The sequence below is a fragment of the Heterocephalus glaber genome, unplaced genomic scaffold (genome assembly GCF_053883595.1).
Source record: "Heterocephalus glaber isolate CG9 unplaced genomic scaffold, H.glaber_assembly_v1.0 deba00000281, whole genome shotgun sequence".
In the NCBI taxonomy this organism is placed as follows: Eukaryota; Metazoa; Chordata; class Mammalia; order Rodentia; family Bathyergidae; genus Heterocephalus; species Heterocephalus glaber.
In genome coordinates, this window is record NW_028258139.1 from 22,778,347 (window position 1) to 22,799,798 (window position 21,452).

General features: G+C 41.7%; 1 protein-coding gene across 8 annotated transcripts in view; it reads left to right on the top strand.

Moving 5' to 3' along the window:
- Positions 1-18,604, top strand: part of Dnaaf11 (dynein axonemal assembly factor 11) — an 86,562-nt gene extending 67,958 nt beyond the window's left edge. For 5 of the 8 annotated variants that reach the window (XM_013069599.3, XM_013069601.3, XM_004837929.4 and 2 more), the window contains 2 exons: positions 11,150-11,235; positions 18,274-18,604. In XM_013069599.3, the coding sequence (XP_012925053.1) occupies positions 11,150-11,235; positions 18,274-18,439 (252 nt within the window). In that variant the 3' untranslated portion in view covers positions 18,440-18,604. The other 3 variants (XR_015441375.1, XM_021251919.2, XM_013069600.3) reach the window with 3 other exon arrangements.
- The last annotated feature ends 2,848 nt before the right edge of the window (positions 18,605-21,452 follow it).

Here is a 21,452-nt window from a genome sequence, read left to right on the forward strand (position 1 = left end):
CCCTTAATCCCAGCATCACACACTCTAGATGCAGGCACCTATGACCACATGAGGCTTCGGGGGACATCTGAACCCTAAGCATAACAGATTGTAAAAGGATATTTTCTTTTTAAACATCATTGTCATTCCTGGTGCTTGTCCTAACTTAATAAAATTTCATTTTCAATTTGAGGCTGCAGTGCATGGGGATCTCCCGTGGGCACTGTCAGACACATTACACTTCACAACTGTGAAAGAAGCTTGAAGGGGCCTGTTACTAGTATTTTTTTCTACTTCTATTTCAAAGGCTCATGACTGTTTTGTATAACTGACAATATTGATTTTATATATGAATTATCATTAACTGTGCTCTTTAAAGTTTTCCTCAGACAACTTCAGTAGCTTTGGAATCAAAGCAGTACTCTTATCCTTTTTATTTTTCTGATCAGTTTTTTCAAAATTAAAAATTTTTTGCTGCAGTTTTTGTATTTCAGATAGAATATACTTCAAAATGTTTGACTTGTACAGGTAGTTTTATATGTTCCAAGGTTTTAAAATAATATGCCAGTGTCCACTGTGTTTTGTAATGTTGTGCGTTACTGACTTTTTAAAAATTTATTTCTTTATTCATTAAGTTTATTGGTACATTTTAGATATACAATATGATGACATTCATCATTGGGAATTTGTACCTTTACATGATATCTTATTATTTCCCCATTCCCCTGGCCTCTCTGCTACCCCTCCACCCCTCCCTAATTACAAAAATCATGTTTCTGTTTTTTCCTTTTCTCATATTTATTCCTTTCCCTTCTTTCCTTTCCCCTATGCCTCCCACTTACCCTTCTGCTTTGGACCTTTTCTTCCTATTTCACATTATCTGTTATACATTTTGATCCTTATTTACACTTTCAGTTTCTCACACCAGAGAAACTATTCAATATTTGAACATGTGTGTCCTATTTATTTCACTTAAGAGTATGGCCTCAGTGTGCATCCATTTGAGAAATTGTATGCCAATAAGATGGAAAACACAGAAGAAATGGACAGATTCCTAGATATGTGTGAATTACCAAAGTTGAATGAAGAAGACCTAAAAATTCTAAACAACACAGTATCAATCAATGAAATTGAAAACGTAATTAAAAACTTACCAACTAAGAAAAGCCTGGGGCCTGATGGCTTCACTATTGAATTCTACAAGACATTTAGAAAGGAACTACTGCCACTACTGTTTAAACTCTTCAGTGAAATTGAAAGGGAAGCAATACTCCCAAATTCATTCCTCAAAGCAAGCATCACCTTGATCCCCAAAGCAGAGAAAGACCCAACTGAAAAAGAGAACTATAGACCAATCTCACTAATGACTTTAAAATTTTAAAGTAGGGAAAATATCTTGTTTCCCTTAAAGAAGTCATTTTATGGAATTATGCACTTTTCTTAGTAAAGTCAATGAGAACATAGCTAAGAAATAATCACATCTTGAAACAAAATACCAACAATAAACTTGAATATATATACATATATGCTTATATATGTATACGTATATGCGCATATATAAACTTCCTCTAATGGCAGGGGATAACAGAAAATCTTGCTAATTCTCAGGTTTTTCATCATTAAGATCCTTTACAGGAGCCAAACTTTGCATATTTGAATGTTGAACGCTACTATTATGGATGATTAACTAATGAATGTAAACACCAGAAATATGTAATAAGACAAACAATTTACAAGTGAACAAGTTCCTCTAAAGTTGCTATGAAGATTATTAGAAAATAGTACTCTATTATAATTGCGTGGCTGGTCCTGATTACTAAGCATACTATTAATATAGTCTGATTTAACCTTCCTCGAGTCCCAAGTCATATAATTGGCTTACATTGTGGCTGGCTGGTGTCTGAAGAATGTAGGCAGTTTGGGAGTTTTGTGAAGAAAAACTGTGGAAGAGTCTTTAGGAATTATTTACAAGGCAGGGGTGAAGATGCTAAATTTGTATGCTTAAGCAAAATGATGATGGGGAGAAGACAAGCTAGCTACCTCCATAAATAAGTTATGTGGAAGTTATTAATATCAGATGAGGGAATTATTGAGTATATTTGGGTTGCCACACATAGATGTAAGGTGCTAGAATTCAGAAACAGAAAACTTTTTAGAAAATTCTGAAACACTTTAGGCAATTAATGAATTATTTAAATTAATTAAATTTAAAATACTAAAATATTAAATTTAACTAAGATTCATTAAGTACTTGGCACAGACAAAACGCTGTGTGAATTGCTGTAGAAGAGAAAGAAAACATGGTGTGTGTCTTTCAGGCCCTCCTGCCTGTCCCCTCCTTGTTGATCCACTGGCCATCGCCCCGCCCCTGCAGGTCCAGATCTGCCCTTCTGCTGGTTTCTAAGTACCACTTTTGAATAGCTTCAGGCTGTTGTCTCTCCCTTCCCCCTTAGATTTGAAATTGCATTGCTGGCTCAGAGAGCAGCGTCATAGTCGAGACTTCTGGGGTCTCTATGGCTCCTCGGAGGCCCTTTGCCTTCGCGTTAGATGTACTATCAGCAGGACCCAGGCTAACAGAAAAACCTAGCCTGCAGAATTCCCACCTCTTCTCCATTAATAGGCGTGACAAGCGGGAACAGAAATCCCCGGAAGTCTTTTCTTTTACTTCCAGTCTGTTGCCATTCACTAATTCACCCCAGAAATATTAATGAGCATCTACTTTGTGCTAGGCATGTATGCTGTGTTCTTAGAAATGCAAAGAAAATGGTTAATTTGTACTGACTTAGATCCACTCAGGCGACGTTCTTGTAGAATTAGGATAAAGGCTGTGATAAACTGCTGATACTACCTTGAACTGAGGACTTTGCAGGATTCTCATTTCCAGTTCCTGTGACATCTCTTGTCCATTGTCCCTATGCTCCTGAGATGCTGCCACCTCCCCTCAGCACCTTCAGTGCCTCTATGTAAATAGTTCTGATTGTTTTTAATACAGCTTCACGAAGATCCAAAAACTATTTTTTCCTGAGTGGGAATAATAAAGATAATAGAAAAAGAAAATTATATGATTTATATAATTCAGATTAAAACATGTAAATAGTAAAATTGTGGTAGAGAGAACAAACACAAGCACTTTCTCTTTCATAAGCCTCAGTCATATACTTTGTACTTTTTTCACATTGATACTTTTTCACGGAAAAACCGGATCTAAGTAAAAATGTGTAAGTTATAAAATATTACAGAAAGTAATAGCTAACAAAAGTCAATACAGTTATATGTTATAAAAAATATAAGAAAGAAAACATAAAAAGCTGAAAATCTGTAAGAAAGTAATAGATTAAAAATTGATTATGCCATTAAGCTTACAGGAGCACATCTGAATCTGAAAGGGGCAGGAAATAGATAAGATAAAGTTATATTAGGGGAAGGCAAGCAAAAATTAGAGTGGTTAAAGTGCGACTGATATCAGGTGATGGAATTTAAAGCAAACTAGCATTAAATAAGACAGTGAGAAGCATTTTATTATAATAAAAATAATATAAAGTAAGAATCCAACCCTTTTATTCATTAGCATGTTCATTATTTGTGTGTAAAGCATAAGATCTCAGAAACACAAGGAAACACCAACAAAATCAGCTCTGTTAGAATTTTTCTAAACAATTTATTTTATAGACAGGATCAAAAAGTATGAGCATTTGTTATTTGAATAATATAATAATTTTGAATATCAGTGTGCCTTACTCTTAGGCTAAATCTCTTCTTATATGACATTGATAGTTTTAAGAGTCCATGGTAAACAAAACCCTATGAAAACCTTCATTTCTAAAGCAAAAATTATAGAAATTACACTTAATAGTGATAGAAATAAAATGAGTATAAAATATAGTGTAAACCAACAAATAAAATCTGGAAAATCCAAATGCTATCCCAATCTGCTATTATATCACAAAGGAAATAAGAATATAATTGCATGTTATTTGGGAAATAAAAGTGTCAGTAAATATTACAGGCATTAGAATCAAAGATGCCTTCTATGGACCAGTCCACCGCCAGGCCATAGGGATGTAAATCACCATGGACTTCCTGTTTCCCCATCTTGCTGGTGTCCTGTATCTGTTATTTAAAATGGCCCAGTGAGCCCATGATCTCCTTCTCTAGAACTGCTTCTCCCAGAGTCTGTTATCTCAGAAAATAGCATCACCATCCACCTGATAGTCCAAGTCAGAAATTGGGAACCAATTTTACCTTTTTGGTTGGTTTTACCATCAAAATATATCCTGAATTCCGTTGCGATCACCACCATCTGTCGCTTTGTTCAAACCAGCATTGTTGCTCCACCAGATCAACTCAAGACAGTCCTCTCGCTGTCTTCTCGGCTGCTGTTCTTTCCACTTTACCAACAGAAAAACAAAATGACCTTTGGAAAACACTGGTCTCCCAAGGTACTTGAGATAGTGTTCAGATTGCTTCTGCTTATGCCCTCTCCTCCTCCTCCCCCTCCCCCTCCCCCTCCTCCCCTCCCCCTCCTCCCCTCCTCCCCCCCCCCCCTCCTCCTGCTCCTCCTCCTGCTCCTCCTGCTCCTCCTCCTCCTTCCCCCTCCCCCTCCCCCTCCCCCTCCTACTCCTCAGTACATACTGGACAAATGCTCAAGCAGAATATTCCAGGGGGAGCCCCTAAAGTCCTCCATCCTCCACTGCCCTCCAGTGTTTCCCATTAGCCGGGCCCAGCCAGAGACCAGACACCCTGGGAAGTAGGGTAATTAAGCCTGCCGGGCTCTATCTCCCACTGCTACACAGAGCACAGCAAAGACCATGCAGGAAATGATAGGCAAGCGAGCAGGCTCAGCAGCACCTGTATTGCGACTAAGGACACTGGGTCACACCCTCGTGAATACGCTGCAAAGGTGTGGACTCTTCTAAGGAGGACAAGAGCCAATTATTAATGTTCAGTTCATTTAAGGAGGGTATCTGTTTAACATTCTTGTTCTTCCACCTTGGAACAGTTGAGACTAATGGATTGCATTGCATGCAAGAGACCTCAGCCAAAGGATGTATAAGTACTAAGTGATCTTGGATTCAGAGTCCAAACCCTACCTCACTTGAGACAGTGGTCAGCTAGAGAAAGTAGGACGAACGCAGTGTAGTCTGAAGCCAAACTGAAGCCCAACAGTTGGCCACTAGTGCAAATGTGAGTGTTCCTAGAAGAAGGTCAATGGCCATCATGCATACTTAGTCAGTTTCCCAGCAGGATTGTACCTTTTTAGTGTTTTCATAGTGGGGTTGAGTTGGGGCACATAGTTGACTGTAATACTATAAAAAGAAAGAGAGGTATATTTTTATTTAGTGAAGAAAAAAGGACACCCTTTCAAAAGTTATCCCTCCGCTGGACTTAGTGTTTTTGCTAATATCACATACCCTGCTGAAGGAAGATAAGGAAGTGTGTTTAAAATGCGATTGTTCTGCTGATGGCCAACTATGACTCTAAGGAAAGAAAGCTTTGCAAAGGTCCTGCCACATGGTGTGAAAAGGCCCAGCACCTTGCGATGAATCCCCCAGACTTGACTGTGCCCCAGTGCTCCAGCCTTACGTCCCCCTGCCTGTCTTCCTAGTGTTCCTGCTGCTTTATGTGGTCATTTGCTTTCTGGTCTTTGTTCATGATTTTTTCTCCCCTTAGAATGCTCTCTAACTCCTATGAGGACAATCTTTATTTTCTAGAAAATTCCTACTTATTCTTTAAAACTCTTATCACACTTCACATATTCTAGGAAGCCTCCTTTAACCCTGCTACCCATCCCACTGTGATCTGCCCCACCTTTTGGCTTAGAACTCTGCACACCCATCTATCAGTTGCATGTCTCTCAATATGTTTTGATTGCTAATATATCTTTCTCCCTCATTAGGTGACCAGGGATATTGTTCTAATCTGTCATTCCATATCTACCCCCTCAGTCTTATGCTTGGCACATGATAGATGCTTGGTTAATATTTCATGGCACAGACTTAAGGGATAATAGTTTAAATTGTGAAGCAAAATAAAATCCCCAGGAAAAAAAGAAATTTATTGGGAATTTTATTATTATTTAAGAAGCTAAACTAAGTTCATAGGAAAAAATTCAGTCAATTGTTTCATATTTTCTTTCTCTGCAAATGCAGTACTTATGAATAGTGTCCATTCATCCTTTTAATTTAGAAGCAACAAATCTTCACTGAAAATGGAGCAATTGTTGGCTCATTCTTGTTTACATTAAAATGAGTAACTACTAATTTGAACCATATTAGTAACTACTAATTTGAAATCACTGATTTATGGGTCAAAAATTGTCAAATGTTGGCAATTTATAGGATTCAACCTGAATAAAAAGATTAAGAACTAAGTCTCTCCCTTGTATCTGCTATACACCTCACAATCTATTTCTTGGTTGAGTAACTTTTATAGTTGGTAATGCAACCATGTACATTTTATTAAATATGGATCTTCTGAGAGCAGGATGCTTCCTCAGGAGGTAATGAGACCCCAGCCCAGGGTTCGATCTAAGCGAAGACTGGAAAGACAGCTCTCAGCTCCTAGAAGAGCCTTTGATGAGGCGTTTGCAGTCTGTAGAAAAGTGAATTCTATCACTAACTCCATGTTCACTCCCCACCTCCAATTGCGTAACAGCTTGAGAGTTAAAATAATGAAACATCATTAAAATGTTCATATGTACCTTTGGGCCTGTCCTGCAATTGAATTTGCAAGTAGTTGATTACATTTCTCTCTTTGGGTTTAGGAAACCATTCATCTCACATTATCTAATTTATTGAACATATTTTGGCCCTGAAAACTTTTCCATTAGTCATCCCTAAACACACTTAGCACAAATGAAGGACCCGATGTTGGATCTTAATGAGCATCCCTGCTAGAGAAAGAGCACCCGAGATGGCAGGCCACGGGAAACCAGTGTCAGGACCTCCGAGCCTGTCCTCCTCTGCTTGGGCAGCTTAGATGTGATGAGAAGAGAAGAGGGCTACCTGTGCTTAATACCGATGTCGGTGTCAAATGAATTTCAGTGTTAGTACGCTGTCAATGTTCCCATTCTTCTTATTGCTGTTTCCTTAATTCCCTGTAACTTTCCAACTGAAACGAATGTTTAAAACTAAATGTGCCAAAAATGTCTTTTTAAAAAGAATCACATTTAGATTCTGGTGCACAACAAATTCCCTGTGAAGAAAAGTTCCAAATTTGTGACTATTTGCATTTCCATAAACAGAGAGAATCTTTGTCTGTGCTTATTATGTGACACATAGCAGTGTTAGAAACAGGGTGTTTTGAGGCTCTAATTATGCATATGCTCCCATTCTTGTTAGTACGTTTACAATGTAAAGCACAGTAAAACTTGTACTTTGTGTTCAAGACCTTTTTTCCCCTACAAGCTGGTGTCTTAATGAATTTTAACTAACGTTGACCTCATTACAGTAATTAAAATGTTTTAAAAACAAAAAAGGTCCTAAAGTGTTGCTGCACACCGGAAGCTGAGTCTGAGATGGAGATGAGCATGCAAAACGTGGAGGGCTGCCCAGGGGTTAACCTGCTCAGGAAGGGAGGGAAGCCATCAAGAATGAGTGAAGGAGTTGAGCAGCAATGCGGGGCCCACAGAGGCCTGAGCCAGCCCCTCTGTGAGCTCTGTGGCTGTCATGGGCCTCTGGAGTCCTCCAAATCCGGTCAAAGGTAGCGTGCCTTAGACCCCTCACTGATCAGAGAGACTGGATTACTGCTCCTGGGCTCTCACACTCATGCCGGGTCCAGGTCCCAGGTGTGTCAAGGAAGGAGCCGAGAGTTCAGGGCTGAAAAGACTCAGGGGTCCAGGACTAAGGCGGGAAAGGCAGGCGATGACTAAGGCTGGCTGGGAAAGTAGGTGTGACCTGTCCAGATAGCCCACCCTATGCTGTGGGGTGAATTTTTCCCCCTTTTTCCAACTTGTACTTGGCTTAAACTTGCCCTGTAGAGCCTGTTTTTTCCTACCTTTAATAAATGTGAAACTTTGCCACCATTTATGGGCCAATTCTTTGTTGGGGACAGAAAGAACCTAGAAATCACCTCTAGAAGGAAATTCCAGCCCTCAAACCCAGGAAAACGGGACACCGATGACTTAGGGGTTTCTGATGTTCTTTGGGGCCAAAGGAGAATTCAGACACCACATTTCTGTCTCGCTAGCTAGGTGAATCTAAGTGAAAATGGATTAAACTTCAGTGAAATCACAGCACCACTGTCTGAGGTGCACCAGCCATATCTCATAGCCTCGTGCAGCCAGTGGCTGCACAGTGCGGCTCTCAGAATGTTTCCATGAGAAGTACTGGAGTACATGGAAAGGTTGTAATCAAACAGAATTGCAGGAAATGCTTCTGGAATCCAGTGCTGGGCACACGGGGTGCCCTGCCTCGTCCCTCTGAGGTTCTGCTGCCTCCCTGACACCCCACACCTGCAAGGAGGAGGCTCCTGTGCCCATCACTCAACTCCTCTATCCTCTCTCTCCTCCCCCAAGCTGTGGGGACTCTCATTTTAGTTTTCCTCCTTAACTCTATTTCTGTTCTCATTTACCAAGCATATTAATTTGGTTTAGTAAGCCATAAATGGAAGCAATAGTAGCTGAATTTTTTTTCCCAATTTTTAAATGTAGATCAAGCTATGAGGAAATGTTTGTATTCCTGGTTTAGTTACAGAAATGGAAGAAACCTAGTAGTTTTCAAATTAAAACATTATGTAAACATTTGTATCCTGTCACATCTGGCCAGCAAAAAATTACTGGCAAACAATAAAATTCTATTAACTGTTATTTTAAACATAACAAATGAAACATTGTAGAACTAGCCTACTCCAAACCCAGACATGCTTGATAATAGAATCTTTCTCTGCTGTATGAGTCACCTGCTTTAATTATTCAGTGAATGTTGCTCTGGTGGTGTGAGTCCATAGCATCTCCTGTGAGTTTTTGTAATGCGGACTGCACCTCTTTTAAAACATTTCCAAACAAGCTCTTCCAGCCTTGAAATGTAGTATCTTTAACAGTATAGAATTCATTGTTCTTTCCTCTGTATCTCAGCCACAATCTGGCTTTGGGAAGCTTCCAGGTATTACTGGTGTGCAAAGTTTGGTGTGCAAAGCCTACATTGAAAGGTGGAACTTAAGCAGATCTTCCTTTCTGAATCACATGCATACCCTCTCACACAGCCTCTGAGGGGGGGAAGACACACCTGAGGTCATGCTCTCCCATATACAGGAGCTGAACTAAATCACATAAGTGTGACCAAGTGTGACCGAGACACAAGTGTCACCAAGATTCCTTCCTTCATCCACTCCTTTACCATCCATTTACTGACACATCTCTTTCTGAGGTTCTGGCCATACAGCTTTCCACCGAAAGTCCTTGATCCAATGGGAAACAAATTCTCTTGTGCACAAGGGGTGATCAGAATATACAGTGAATGCCTAAATTAAATTTATTGCAGTAAAAGACACATTGCTGTTCATTCCCTTACGATACCTCTCTTGCTTTGAGCACCCTTATGCCATCACTCTTGCCATTCCCTGAAGCAGTTCTAGAATGCCACTTTTCTGGGTATCTTTCAAGCTACTCAAAAATATAGTGACTGCTGTTGCCACGTGCCACCCAGAAGAAAGGCAGGCTTGTAAAAACATTATACTATGTCCTTATTCACCTTATTCACCATGTCTGGCACCATGCAACATCTGGCTCTTCCCCAGAGTCAAAAGGACCACGAAAGGTGAACATTTTGAATCCATTCAGGAACCTGAGGCAGCCATGACAGTGTAACTAAAGACTGTCCCCAAAGAGCACTTCCAGAACTGCTTCAGAAAGTGGCAAGAGCTATAAGATGTGTATTCAAAGTTAAGGAAGGTATTTGGCAGAGGGTTAAAGGCAGTGTCTTTTATTATAATAAATTTTTAAAAATTAAACATTCACTTTATTTTTCAGTCATGCCTCATATTAATTTAACCACCTGCCCTGGTAGGGTCGAAGCTACACTAGGGTCCTCAGCTACCTTCAAATGCAGGCTGTGTGTCCAACTTGCTTGCCCAAGCCAGCAGATGGAGCTTGGTAGTCTGTCTCAAAGTCCAGGCAGAGGTTTTGTCCTTGGCCAACTTTGTGGAGCTGGAGACCACCGTTGTGCGACACACCAAGTGTCATGCAGAATGGGGAAAGGTGGCAGGTGGCCCCCACCTTTCAGAATGGTGACCCTGTCAGGAAGCTGTGACAGGTGAGTGAGTCATTCCTCTGCCAAAGAGAAGTTTGTGTGGAAGGTAAAGAGAGGCGTGATGTCCACTTCAGATCTCTGTCCTTAAAAAGCAGGGACAAAAGCCTCCTCCTGCCTTGGTCCTTGGACCCTGGCAACAGGAAGAAAGTTTTAAATTTCCTTCAGTTGGTCCAGGAGCAATCGCTGTCTCCTAGCAATGACGTTGGGTTAATGTATCTAACGGTGACACTTGTGTGCCCTGCCTGTGGTTAGTGTCTGGGCGGTGGTTAGCAGCAGGCTCTCTCCTCCCTCTGCACTGCCATGTGATGAGTTTCTTCAGTGAACTTGCAGGGTCCAAATGCTCTTTGCAGTGTGTTTGATGAATAGACTCAATCTGCTTTATTTATCGGGACCTCAGGATAGTTAGCACTGAACTTGTTTAGTTTAGAAGAAGTAGAATTACAGAATTCCCAAGAAGGGACCTGTGGGTGTACAATCTGATCCCTCACACGTTCAGAGAGGAAGAAGCCGGGTGCAGTGCCCTGGGATGAGGTTGCGAGCTTCCAGCTCAAGGTGCCGCCCACTAGTGCACCACTGCCTGCAAGCTGTGTCCTCAACGCCACCCTCTCCTGGAATGGGGTGGCATGTCGTTGGCTCTCTGATAAAATCTGTTAAATGTATTCACCAAATCCCTTTGCTTGGTTTTGCAATTGTTGGATAGTTTATGACTCTGGAAGACAACTATGAACAGATCCAATTTGTGATATCACCTCCTGTATGCCATGCAAGGGCCTTACGTTGGACTCTTTCATTGAAAATGTGGAGAAAAAAATTAAGATGTTTTAGTATCTTTTAAAAATTACATATATGCATATAATGTATATTTTTTTAGCATATGTCAGGGAATAACATGCCACTTGTTGTGTGTTGTGTTTTTATTTTAGGTAGAAGAAGTAATCACAGGCAGCCGACGAACACCCAAGTCTGTGAAGACCACCTCGGATGGCAGCAGAGAGCAGACCCACACCAGGTACCACATCACAGGCTGCCCTGAGCTTTATCACATTGCTGTCTGTGTTGTCCCTTGCTGGCCAGAGTGCAGCATCTAAAATGATGAAGTTGTTTAAAATTTTAAAATAATTCAGGGACCAGGGATTTAGCTCAGTGGTTCTAGCGCCTGCCTTGCAAGCGCAAGGTCCCAAGTTTGATCCCCAGTACCAACAAAATAAAAAAATAAAAAAATTTTAAAAAGTAAAAAGTAAAAATGATTCAGGCCATGCATGTTCACATTTGTATCTAAATCCTTAGACCCCAGATTTGTAAGATTCTTAATCTCTGAAACACCAGTCTGTGCCCCTACAGGTCCCAGTTTCCTGTGAAAATAGTAATAAGAGCGATGATATCAACTCCAATGACTGCTGACACTTTCTGACACTTGCTTTGTGTCAGGCACGAGTCTGTGTGCTTTCTCCACATTCATACATCTCATCCTCAGAATTTTATCCTCTTTGCAGAGGGGAAACTGAGAGAGAGAGAAATTTTGAGTGTCCTGAAGGTCATGTAGCTGTGAAATGTTGAGAGAACTCCAGTGAGTCCTGCTCATACCTTTGCTCTCCTGCCCCTCCTTTTTATGACTCGTGTGTCGCTTCAGACTTCTCGATGCTCAGGCTACAGGGGTGTAAGAGTTCTCTTGCTGTTCTCTTGAGCAAAGATCATCTTTGGCCTTTGCTTAAATTCCTTTCCCAACATGACCCTTTTAAGGGAATATTCACCCATTCTCAGTCTTCCTCAGTGTTCGATGCCTCCCTGCCTCTCTCCTGCCCCTAAGTAAGGATCCCTGCTCTGCTACCTGGAGAACCTCAGGACAAGACCGAAATGCCCTAGCAGGACAGCCCTTAGTGTGTTTTACCTGAGCACCCTACTTCTCAGTTCCCCATAGAATGAGATCCCAGTCCTCTCAATACCCTGCTATTTCTCACAATTTCAAGACTCTTAAAATCCAGATGGTAAAATCTATTTTGAACTGAGGCAGACTATCTTTGTGATACAAATGTATATGCTAGAATTATCATCATAAAAATACCTGAACAAGAGCTATACTTGCATGTTGCATAATAAAGCAGTCGCAGTATATTCAGAGACAACTGTTGAAGTTTTATAGATTTTTAATTGTGGGATTTGTTTGAACAATAGGTATGGAATTGAATTCTTCCTGAAAAGTGGGTTACTCTTTTTAGCCCTGGAAATCCATTCCTATTTCTCTACTTAGTGATTTCCATTGCAGATACAAGATTCCAGGGTATCATGACTGTTATGCATATTCAAAGTCATAATTAACCTCCCCAGCACCCTTAATGCATGTACAACTGAATCTAATTTGTGAGGAATCACAGAGACTGGAAGCCAAATCACTGTGCAGAGTTTGGAGCTGGTTTTCAGACCCCAGGAAAACTATCACTATTGAGATTACTCTTGAGGTGCTGAGACATCTTAGCAGAGTTCTTCACAGTGTTTTTGCAAAGCCTTTCTTTTTCACCTTTATTTCTGAGAAACGCTCACATCATAACCACAAATAACATGTCTAAGTGAAGGTCGTTTGCAGTGCTCTTCAGTTGTTAACAAACTTCATGCTGCACATTGCCTCTGTCTGGGCGACCGGATTGTCCAGACACTGGCCCCTTCAGGCTGCATGGAGTACTGCGGTTGGCCTGGGCTGGGGGCTTCTGGGAAAGGAGGAGAGGGGCAGTGGTCCTTCCTCCGGGCGGGCTGCAAGGGCTTCGCCCTTTCCTGGCCAGAGTGCTCTATGCAGACGGGATAAATGAGGGAGCAGAAGAGCAGGGCAGGGTTCTATTCATCGGGACTGGAAGGTGACATCAGTGCTCTCCTGATTGTGGTCCCAGGACACGGGTGTGAGGGGAGATTCACAGCTTCCTCAAAAGCGGAGGTGTCCACGGAGTGCTGACTGTGTGCTCACGACGCTAGACCTTCTCTGTAACTTTCAGAACTGCACTACAAGATAAGTGCCGTTATTTCTACTTCACTGCAGTTCTACAAGGTGGAATTTGCCAAGATCACGGAGTTGGCAAGTGATGGGGCTGGGACTATGAACCTTCGGACTTGCCTTTTTATTCTTATCATGCTGTCTTTTAGTGAATAGGTTTTAATTTAAAAATAATAAAAATTTTAATGCCTTAATGGCTAATGCTTTGTCTTATTCTAAAACTCCCAACCTACCCTGAGGTAACAAAGGGAGGTAGTCCCTTGTCTTGAATGGCTTTATACTTTTGACTTTTATGTTTAGGTTTAATCCATCAGGAATTGACTTCTGCTTCAGGCATGGCAACTGAATTTCATGCAGTATGGATACCTTCCTGTCCTGGTGTCTCTTATTTAAAAGCTTGTCCTTTCTGGATTGGTCATCAAGATTGTCTGTGTCACAGATCAGACATCCAAGGTGGTGGAGGTCTGGGTTCTGTTTCCGGACTCTATTCTGTATAACTTCCTTAATTTCTACAGCTTTAGAAAAGTCTTTTCCTCTATTCTTCGTGAAGAGTGAGTTGGCTATTCTTGGCCCTTTGCACTTCCATATACATTTTAGAGTCGACTTGTCAAGTTCCACACACAAATGACACTAGTCCATTTTGTATTACTAAAATGAGAAATCAGAGACAGGGTAAATTTACAAATAAAAGGAATGTATTTATCTCACGGTTTGGGAGGTGAGCTGATGGTGCTGACATCCACTCCACTCTGGTGAGGGCCTTCTCAGCTGTGTTACCTCTTAGTGGAGATACATGTGTGAGGAAGCAATCTTATCTCCAAACAGGAAGCAGAGAGAGGACCAGAGGTCCCTTCAGGCTTTCTTACCACTCACTTCCCCGAGAACTCACCCCAGGAGACCAGGGTGCCCTTGGGGGACAGCACCCCCAGTGGCTAAGGACCCCCTAGCAGGCTCTGCCTAATAAAGGCTCCATCAGCTCCCATGTGCCACACTGGGTGGGACCAGGCTCCTAACTGACACATGAAACTTAGGAGGACAAACCACATCTGAATCCTAGCGCGTGCACACATACTCATACACACACACACGTACACATAGATGTATATTGGGATTTGATTTGGAAGTAGACAGGTAGATCAATTCAGGGAGGATGCCTTTTTCATAAGTGTACCCAAGTTTTATTAATTTTTTTTCAGGTGTGTGGTATTTTTGCTATTACAAATATATTTTATATTATTTATTGTCTGTTGCTAGGATGTAGAGTTACATTTTGCTTTTTTTGTGACAAAATACGCAAACATCAAACTGACCATTTCAACCATTTGAAAGTGTACAATGCAGTGACATTTATTTTGATCACCACATTCCACAGCTGTCACCACTATTTAATTCACTTTTATGTTTGATTTTGTACCCTACTTATCTCTTATTTTACTAATTTATTTGTGGATTCTTTTAGATTTTCTCTATATCTGCAAAAAATTATCACTTTCTTCCTAATTCTTACTTCTTCAGTTTCTTTTTTCTGCCCAAATGAGAATGGGATGATATAAGTAAAAGAATTATCATGAGGTTTAGCAGAGGCCAGTGTCATGGAGGCCTTACAGTGACCCCATGGGCAGTGATTTATTAGAAGGACTCACAAGACTCAAGACATAGTCATACTCATGGCTAATATTTATTACAGAAAAAGAATGCAAAGTTACATCAGTAAAAGGCAAAGCCCGAAAAGTCCTGGTGTTGCTAAGAGTCACCTCCTGTGGGGTCACTTCGGACATACTTTGTTCCTCTGGAGGCAAGTTCCGGTAACCCGAGGGCCGCTCCTTGGAAACTCAGTGCTCAGAGTCTTCCTCAGAAGCTGGCAGGCACCTTCTGCCCCATGCATTACCGAAGTTCTACACTTCCAGAAGGACTGCAGACCAAGGTGCCTGCACATGTTGCCTTCCTTTACCACACAGAGAAGGTTTCCTGTCAACACAGGGGCTGTGGACCAAGCAGAGCCCCTTTGTACAGATGGTCCTCTCTGGCCTTGTGTGTACTCTCCCCTGCAGGTAGCCACCAACGGTTTGCTGTGCATTCACACTGAGCAGCATCGTAGCTAACGCCATAAATGTTGGTGCCTTTAAAGGCAGAGAAGTCACTGCATAGCACTGCACAGAGCCATCGTAGAAGAAGGTGGGCCCTAGACCTGCCTCTGGAACCAGTCGTTTATTTGGAGCCCTGGAGTCCCTTTTCTGCTCATCCTCCTTGACGTTCCTTCGGGGCAGCTTCAATTCTCCCTTTTTCCCTGCTCAAAGGGTGCACAGCCTTTGAGAAGGGGATTTCTTCTTTGTCCTGTAGCACAAATGGTGTTGAGACCGGGAGATAGACAACAATAGACAGTTAGGACAGGGACCTGAGTAAACACAGATAAGCCCTGGGAAAACCGGAACACAAGGGAAAGCACTCACTGAAGGGGGACGAGAAACTGTCAGAGGCCTGGCTTAAAACGACAAGCGCGTGGTTTCAAAGGACAAGGGCCCTGGTCAACTGAGATATATCCTGAGAAGTTGGGGTGCAAGGGAAGCCTGCTCTTCCCGACCTCACAAGCCTAGCAAAAAGCAAAACCACATTGTTTCAACGAGTGCGTATAAACTCCTGAACTGGGCGCTTCCTCGGCATCCTCCCTTGCAGCCCCTCTTGGTTAGCAAGAGCTTTTCTTTGTTCTTTCTAATAAACTATACTTGGTTCATTTCCCACTGCTGTGCCTATAGACCTCATACTACACCATTTTCAAGACAAGAGCCAGAAGTAGTAATTTTCATGTATTTCTTATGGAATGCACTCATAAAAAAGACTTTTAAGAAATTGTGGATGTGAATACATTTCTCAAATAAAATTTAAATTGTAAAATAGTTTTATAATAAACTATTTACATTGATTAATATTTTAATATGGATGGAAGTTGCATAGATGCAAATAAATTAAAATCAATGCTAAATGCTAAATGTTTTACCTAAGTAGTTTTTCAAGAAACGGTTATAAACATGTTTATTAAATGGCTCTAACATGGAGCTTGTGGTATTTCAAATCAGTATTCATAATTTGTGTGTGTGGAAAGCTTGTACTACTTTGCCTCTTTACACTACAATTTGCTATTGTGAGACTCTAGACTGTGTTCAACTGAATAAGAACTTTTTTCCTTAATGTTGATTGAGTATAATGTTGATTAGTATTTTATGATTTCAAGATGATCATCATGTCATGTCTTTATCGCATTTTATAACATTTGAAAAAACTTAATTTCCAGTTCTTTAAGTTGCAATTTTCATGTAACTAAAAACATGTTTATTTTTAGAATTTGGAATATTGTAGAATGAAAGAAAACTAGAATAGAACATTGAAAGATTTCATTGTGAAATTACAGAAATTTTGTCCACTATTTTAATGTGCTGTCATCATTTAGTACTATTTAATCTTAGAATTTGACACTGAAAAGTTGATTTACTTTAAAAAAAAAAAAAAAAAGACAAGAGCCAGAGCGGGGAGAGAATGGGTTACAGTGTATAGGTGCAATCAGGGTCTTCAAGAATGCATGATTTTATGTTCTTTGTATACAGCAGTATCTCCATTATGAACTTAATTTGTTCCATAGTTCTGAAAAAGATGGCCATGTTCCTGTTCGTGTGGGAAAGATGACCACAGCTGTGTTTGTCACTTAATGCAGAATTTGCAAACAAAAACAAAATTTTGCCAAATGCTTCTGTTTGCAGACCAAATTGTTCACAAACGAAAGTGCTGCTGAACTGAGGTACCATCTACAGTACTTTGTGGTTTTCTTCAACAAAAAATTAAAAACTCAAATGTCTGCAAGGATTAAGCAGAGTACAGGAATGAGGGGGAAGCTTCTCAAGAACAATGGAGAATTTACACTTTCAAAAGACAATCGAGCCTTCTTCCCAACAAAAAGTGAAAGCCAGGTGGAGTTTGCCTAAGGACATCAGTTCGAAGTTCCAAATTAGACTGATTGTGATTCCTTTACATCAGAGATAATGTCTAACATAATCTCATAGTTCCTCCAACAGAACAGTAAGATTTTTTCACTGATTCAGCAAATATTTATTCAATACAGCTGTATGCCAAGGATACAAGATGAAAAAGACAAACTCTTGGTGTCCAAAGTGTTGGTTTTATAGGAAAGCTGAGCAATCATGAGACAATGATAGGAGGCTGTAGTAGATTCTCTGGCAGAACACCGTGGTGAGCTCAGAAGTTACCAGGAACCTGGTTCCTCACAGACTCTGCTGCCTACCACAGCACCTGGAGTACAGTGGCAGTGAACAGATATCTGTCGAATGAATGAATGAATGTTGGAATGATGTCAAAATAATGTGAGTGAATATCAGAATCACTCAGGGACTTTATAAAAACACAGATCGTTGGGTCCAGCATCAGTCCAATTGAATAAAAATTGCCTGGAAAGCATCCCAGGAACGTGTCATCTACAGAGCTTTCTCTGTGACCACATTGGGACTCATTGGCTAATGAGATTCGGCCTGGTTGTGTTATTCTTGCTACTGCTGAGAGACCTGAGTGGAGACAGTAGGAGCAGGTTCCTGCGGAAGGGGAAGTTGATGGGCCAAGCTTTGCTGTGCACCTGCACTTGTAGTCTAACTGCCCTGCCAAACCATGGCGGGCTGGACTGTCTGAAGAAGCAGGGCCAGGAAGCCTGAGTAGCCGCAGCTTAGAATGAGTCTCAGTGATCCTGCCTATGTGCCTCTGTCTGCTGTATCATTTCAATTGACCAAAAAAAAAAGTTCTTAGGTAGGCAGAGGCTCTCAGGTGACTTCTCCAACTGCCTGTTACTCGCAGACCTCTGTAGCACTCTTTAACACTTTATTTCTCCGTGGTTCAAAATCTTGCTTCTACAAGGTTCTAAGCTACTTCAAGCCAGGGACAGTCTCTAATTTCATCTCTGGGCTGTGTAGGTAGCACCTGCTAACACTTGCTGAATAAATGAACAAATGAGCTGCATCTCTTTGGAACTTAATTTTAAATGTTAATTTCTCTTTGCTTCTTTTGTTGTAGCAGCAAGCAAATCGAGAAACTAGAAGTCGATCCTAGCAAGCATTCATTCCCTGATGTGACATCCATAGTTCAGGAGAAGAAGCACATGTCCAGGAGACCTGAAACTGCACCGAGTGAGGAAGCCTCAGACTTTGAAGATAACCCTGAAGTGCCTCCACTTATTTGAAACATGAGGCTTTGAACCACCAGGGCCCATTTTATTCAAGGCGGAGAACAGTGCATGACATTTACAGGACAAACAGATTTATCATTGTTACTCTCTAATGCTTTAACTCCTACTTTGTATAATAATATTCCTAAGTGAGTTTAAGATTAAAATGCATAACTTAAGTGTGCTAAATCTCATCATTTGCCTATAATGAAAAGATGTTTGGTGAAAATATTCAGTAAACTGATGGGAATATTCATTAAACTATTACATGAAACTGATTATAAATCACAGAAGTGCCTATTTACAAAACAGATTAAGTCCTAGATAAAAAGACTGGTTCTTAAGTTGGTACTTGAGAAAATTGGCCAAGTCCAGAAGTTAAAACTATAATTTCAGACCAATCGGAATGTTGTAATGTGATTTAGGCAGAGTTCTACTTTTTCCTTTTGTGGCTTACCTGCTCTGTCAGGTGGGATGGTATAACGGCAAATGTGGATTCCAGCTGAGTCACTGCGAAGACCTTTGGCACCTCCTTCCTCTGCCCAGCCTTAGTGGCTTCATGTCTGAGAAGAACCAGTCTTCTTATCTCCTAAGCTTGTCCTCAGATCTCCTGCATAAAGCACTTAGCCCATCACCAAACAGGCACTCAGAACTCTATTCCTCCCTCTCCACTTCTTGCTCTCTGCTCTACTCCTTCCCCTCATTTCTTTTTCTTCCTTCCCTTTCTTCACCTTTTACCTCCCCACCATACCCCTCCTCTTCTACTTCCTTCTTTAGTTTTTTTTTTATCACTTAACCTCTTCTTTATCTAGAAGACTATGAATTCAGTGTCCCACAGTGTATGTTCTCACTCTCGTCATGATACACCAGCATCTAAATCAGGCTTCCTCAAGTATTCATTCAGCGAATCCTTGAGTGCTACGAGTCCTGAGTGCTGCAGTGCTATGGCTTGGAAATGCTTTGTGTACCCCAAAATGTCCATGTGTTGGGAACTTGGTCCTCAGGGTGTGGCTAGTGGGAGGAGGTGGAGCCTTCGAGAGGTGAGGTGCAGTGGGAGGTCCTAGGCCACTGTGGGTGCTGCCCTCAGAGGGCCACGCTGGTCTCCTGGAGTGAGTGCCCCTGAGAGGAAGCTGTTATAAATCCTAGACCTGACCCTTGTGTCATCTCTAGGTCTCTTTTGAGATGTGACCCCTTCTTCACGCATGTGCTCTGCCATGATGTGATACTATCTACTCTGGGGTCCTCTCCAGGGGCCAATCCACTGGGGCTGCCCAACCTTAGATTTTGATCCTCCTAGACTGGAAGCTCTTTTTTCTTTACAAAGTTAGCTTCTCTCCTGTATTTCTTTGTAGAAATGCAAAACAGATTAATACAGTTGGTGAAAAAAAAGGCAGACAAGTATAGAGACAGCTGTACATCAGGCGATGGTAAGAACTTTGAAGTAGAATGAAACACAGTAAGGTGGTAAAGGACAATGGGGTACTTCTTCTGATAGGACTGCTCTCTAATAGAAAGGCTTACAAAGAAAGCTCTGCTAATATCTTAGCAGAGAACCCAAATTTACCAGTCAGCACTCAGTCAAGAAAACTCCGCCACTGTAAACATGATGGGAATGAGGGGTGAACTGTGAGAGTGCACTCTGACACAGATATGGGTGGGCCTGGAGTGAGACCCAGAGCACTGGAGAAAAAGGTAAAGGGACCATTCCCAGCTTGTGCGGACCTGCAGTGCTATAGCAGTCCAAGGAGCCCTTGGACTGGGCAGGTCTGTGGGAAATGGCCCTCCACTGAAACTATGGGCTCTCTAGCTGCTGCTCCTTAGGCTCATGGTCCAGCTCCTAGGAGGTGGGCTTGGGCCAAGTCTGGTTCTCATTCAAGCTGATCACAAGGTTGTAGCTAGTGACTGGCACCTATAGTTTCCTTCTACGACCTGTTACTTTACCTTTCCCTCAGCAAGCACTTCACCTGTGATGGTTCCTGGCCTGCTGGAACCCCCCACCCCATTCCTGGACATTCCCTGCTGCTACCAACCCTGACTCTAATGGGTTAATTGGCTCTCAGTGTTTTATTAGTTACTTTCCTATCACTGGAACAAAGTATCCAACACCCACAAATTCAAGGAACAGTTTATTTGGGCTCACGGTTTTAGCAGTTTTAGTCTATAGTCAATGGGCTCCAAGGTAGAAGCATGGTGGAAGGGACGTGGGGAGGAAAGCTGCTCAAGTTGTGGCAGCCAGGAAGCAGAGAAAGGAGGAGCCAAGGAGGGAGATACAGACTTCCAGATTATCCCTCCAGTGATCCATGTTTAGCCAGACCCTCCTAAGAGCAAGTCAGCTGTAGCCCCCCAGTCCAACCACCTTGCCCAAGCCTCAGCTCTGAGTACAAGGGGCTTTGAGGGGAACATGTCAGATCCAAATCACAACAGTATTGTTAGTTAGCTCAGAATGAGGAAGTTCTAAGAGATGCCTGAGAACCATCTGCAGCTCAGCTTTGTTCCACCCTGTTCTCTCACCACCCTCCTTGAGTAGCACCATGCCATTTTCCAGGGATAGTCACATTGCCCAGCACCCAAACTTCCATTTGTCCTGTTAGCTCACTGACACAAGGGCCCCAACATGGCCAAATTGTTTCAACTTCCAGTCAGAAGACTGCATTGTTGTGTTCTTGAAAGGAGGCACTCTTTCCTTTGGAACAAATGCCTATACAGTGCAGAACCCAACATTGCATGAACAGGAATTAAAGCATACCCAAATACTTAACCATTAGGGTCATAGTGAGAGGAGTTCACTCTCATTTTTATCCCTTGGAGCCACGTCTGTGTATCTTGGCTATGGGAGGAAGAGTCCCATATGTTGGATGGGGATTCAGAGCATATACTTCATCCCAGGGAACATGACCTCACCCATGAAAAGTATCACCACACTCCCTGTAAGGGCTCAGTTTGGGCTTCAGGTATTGTGTATCAGTCACTGTAGATGTTTGAAAACACATCTGAAAATTATTTGACATTCTGTCAATAATGAGGTGGA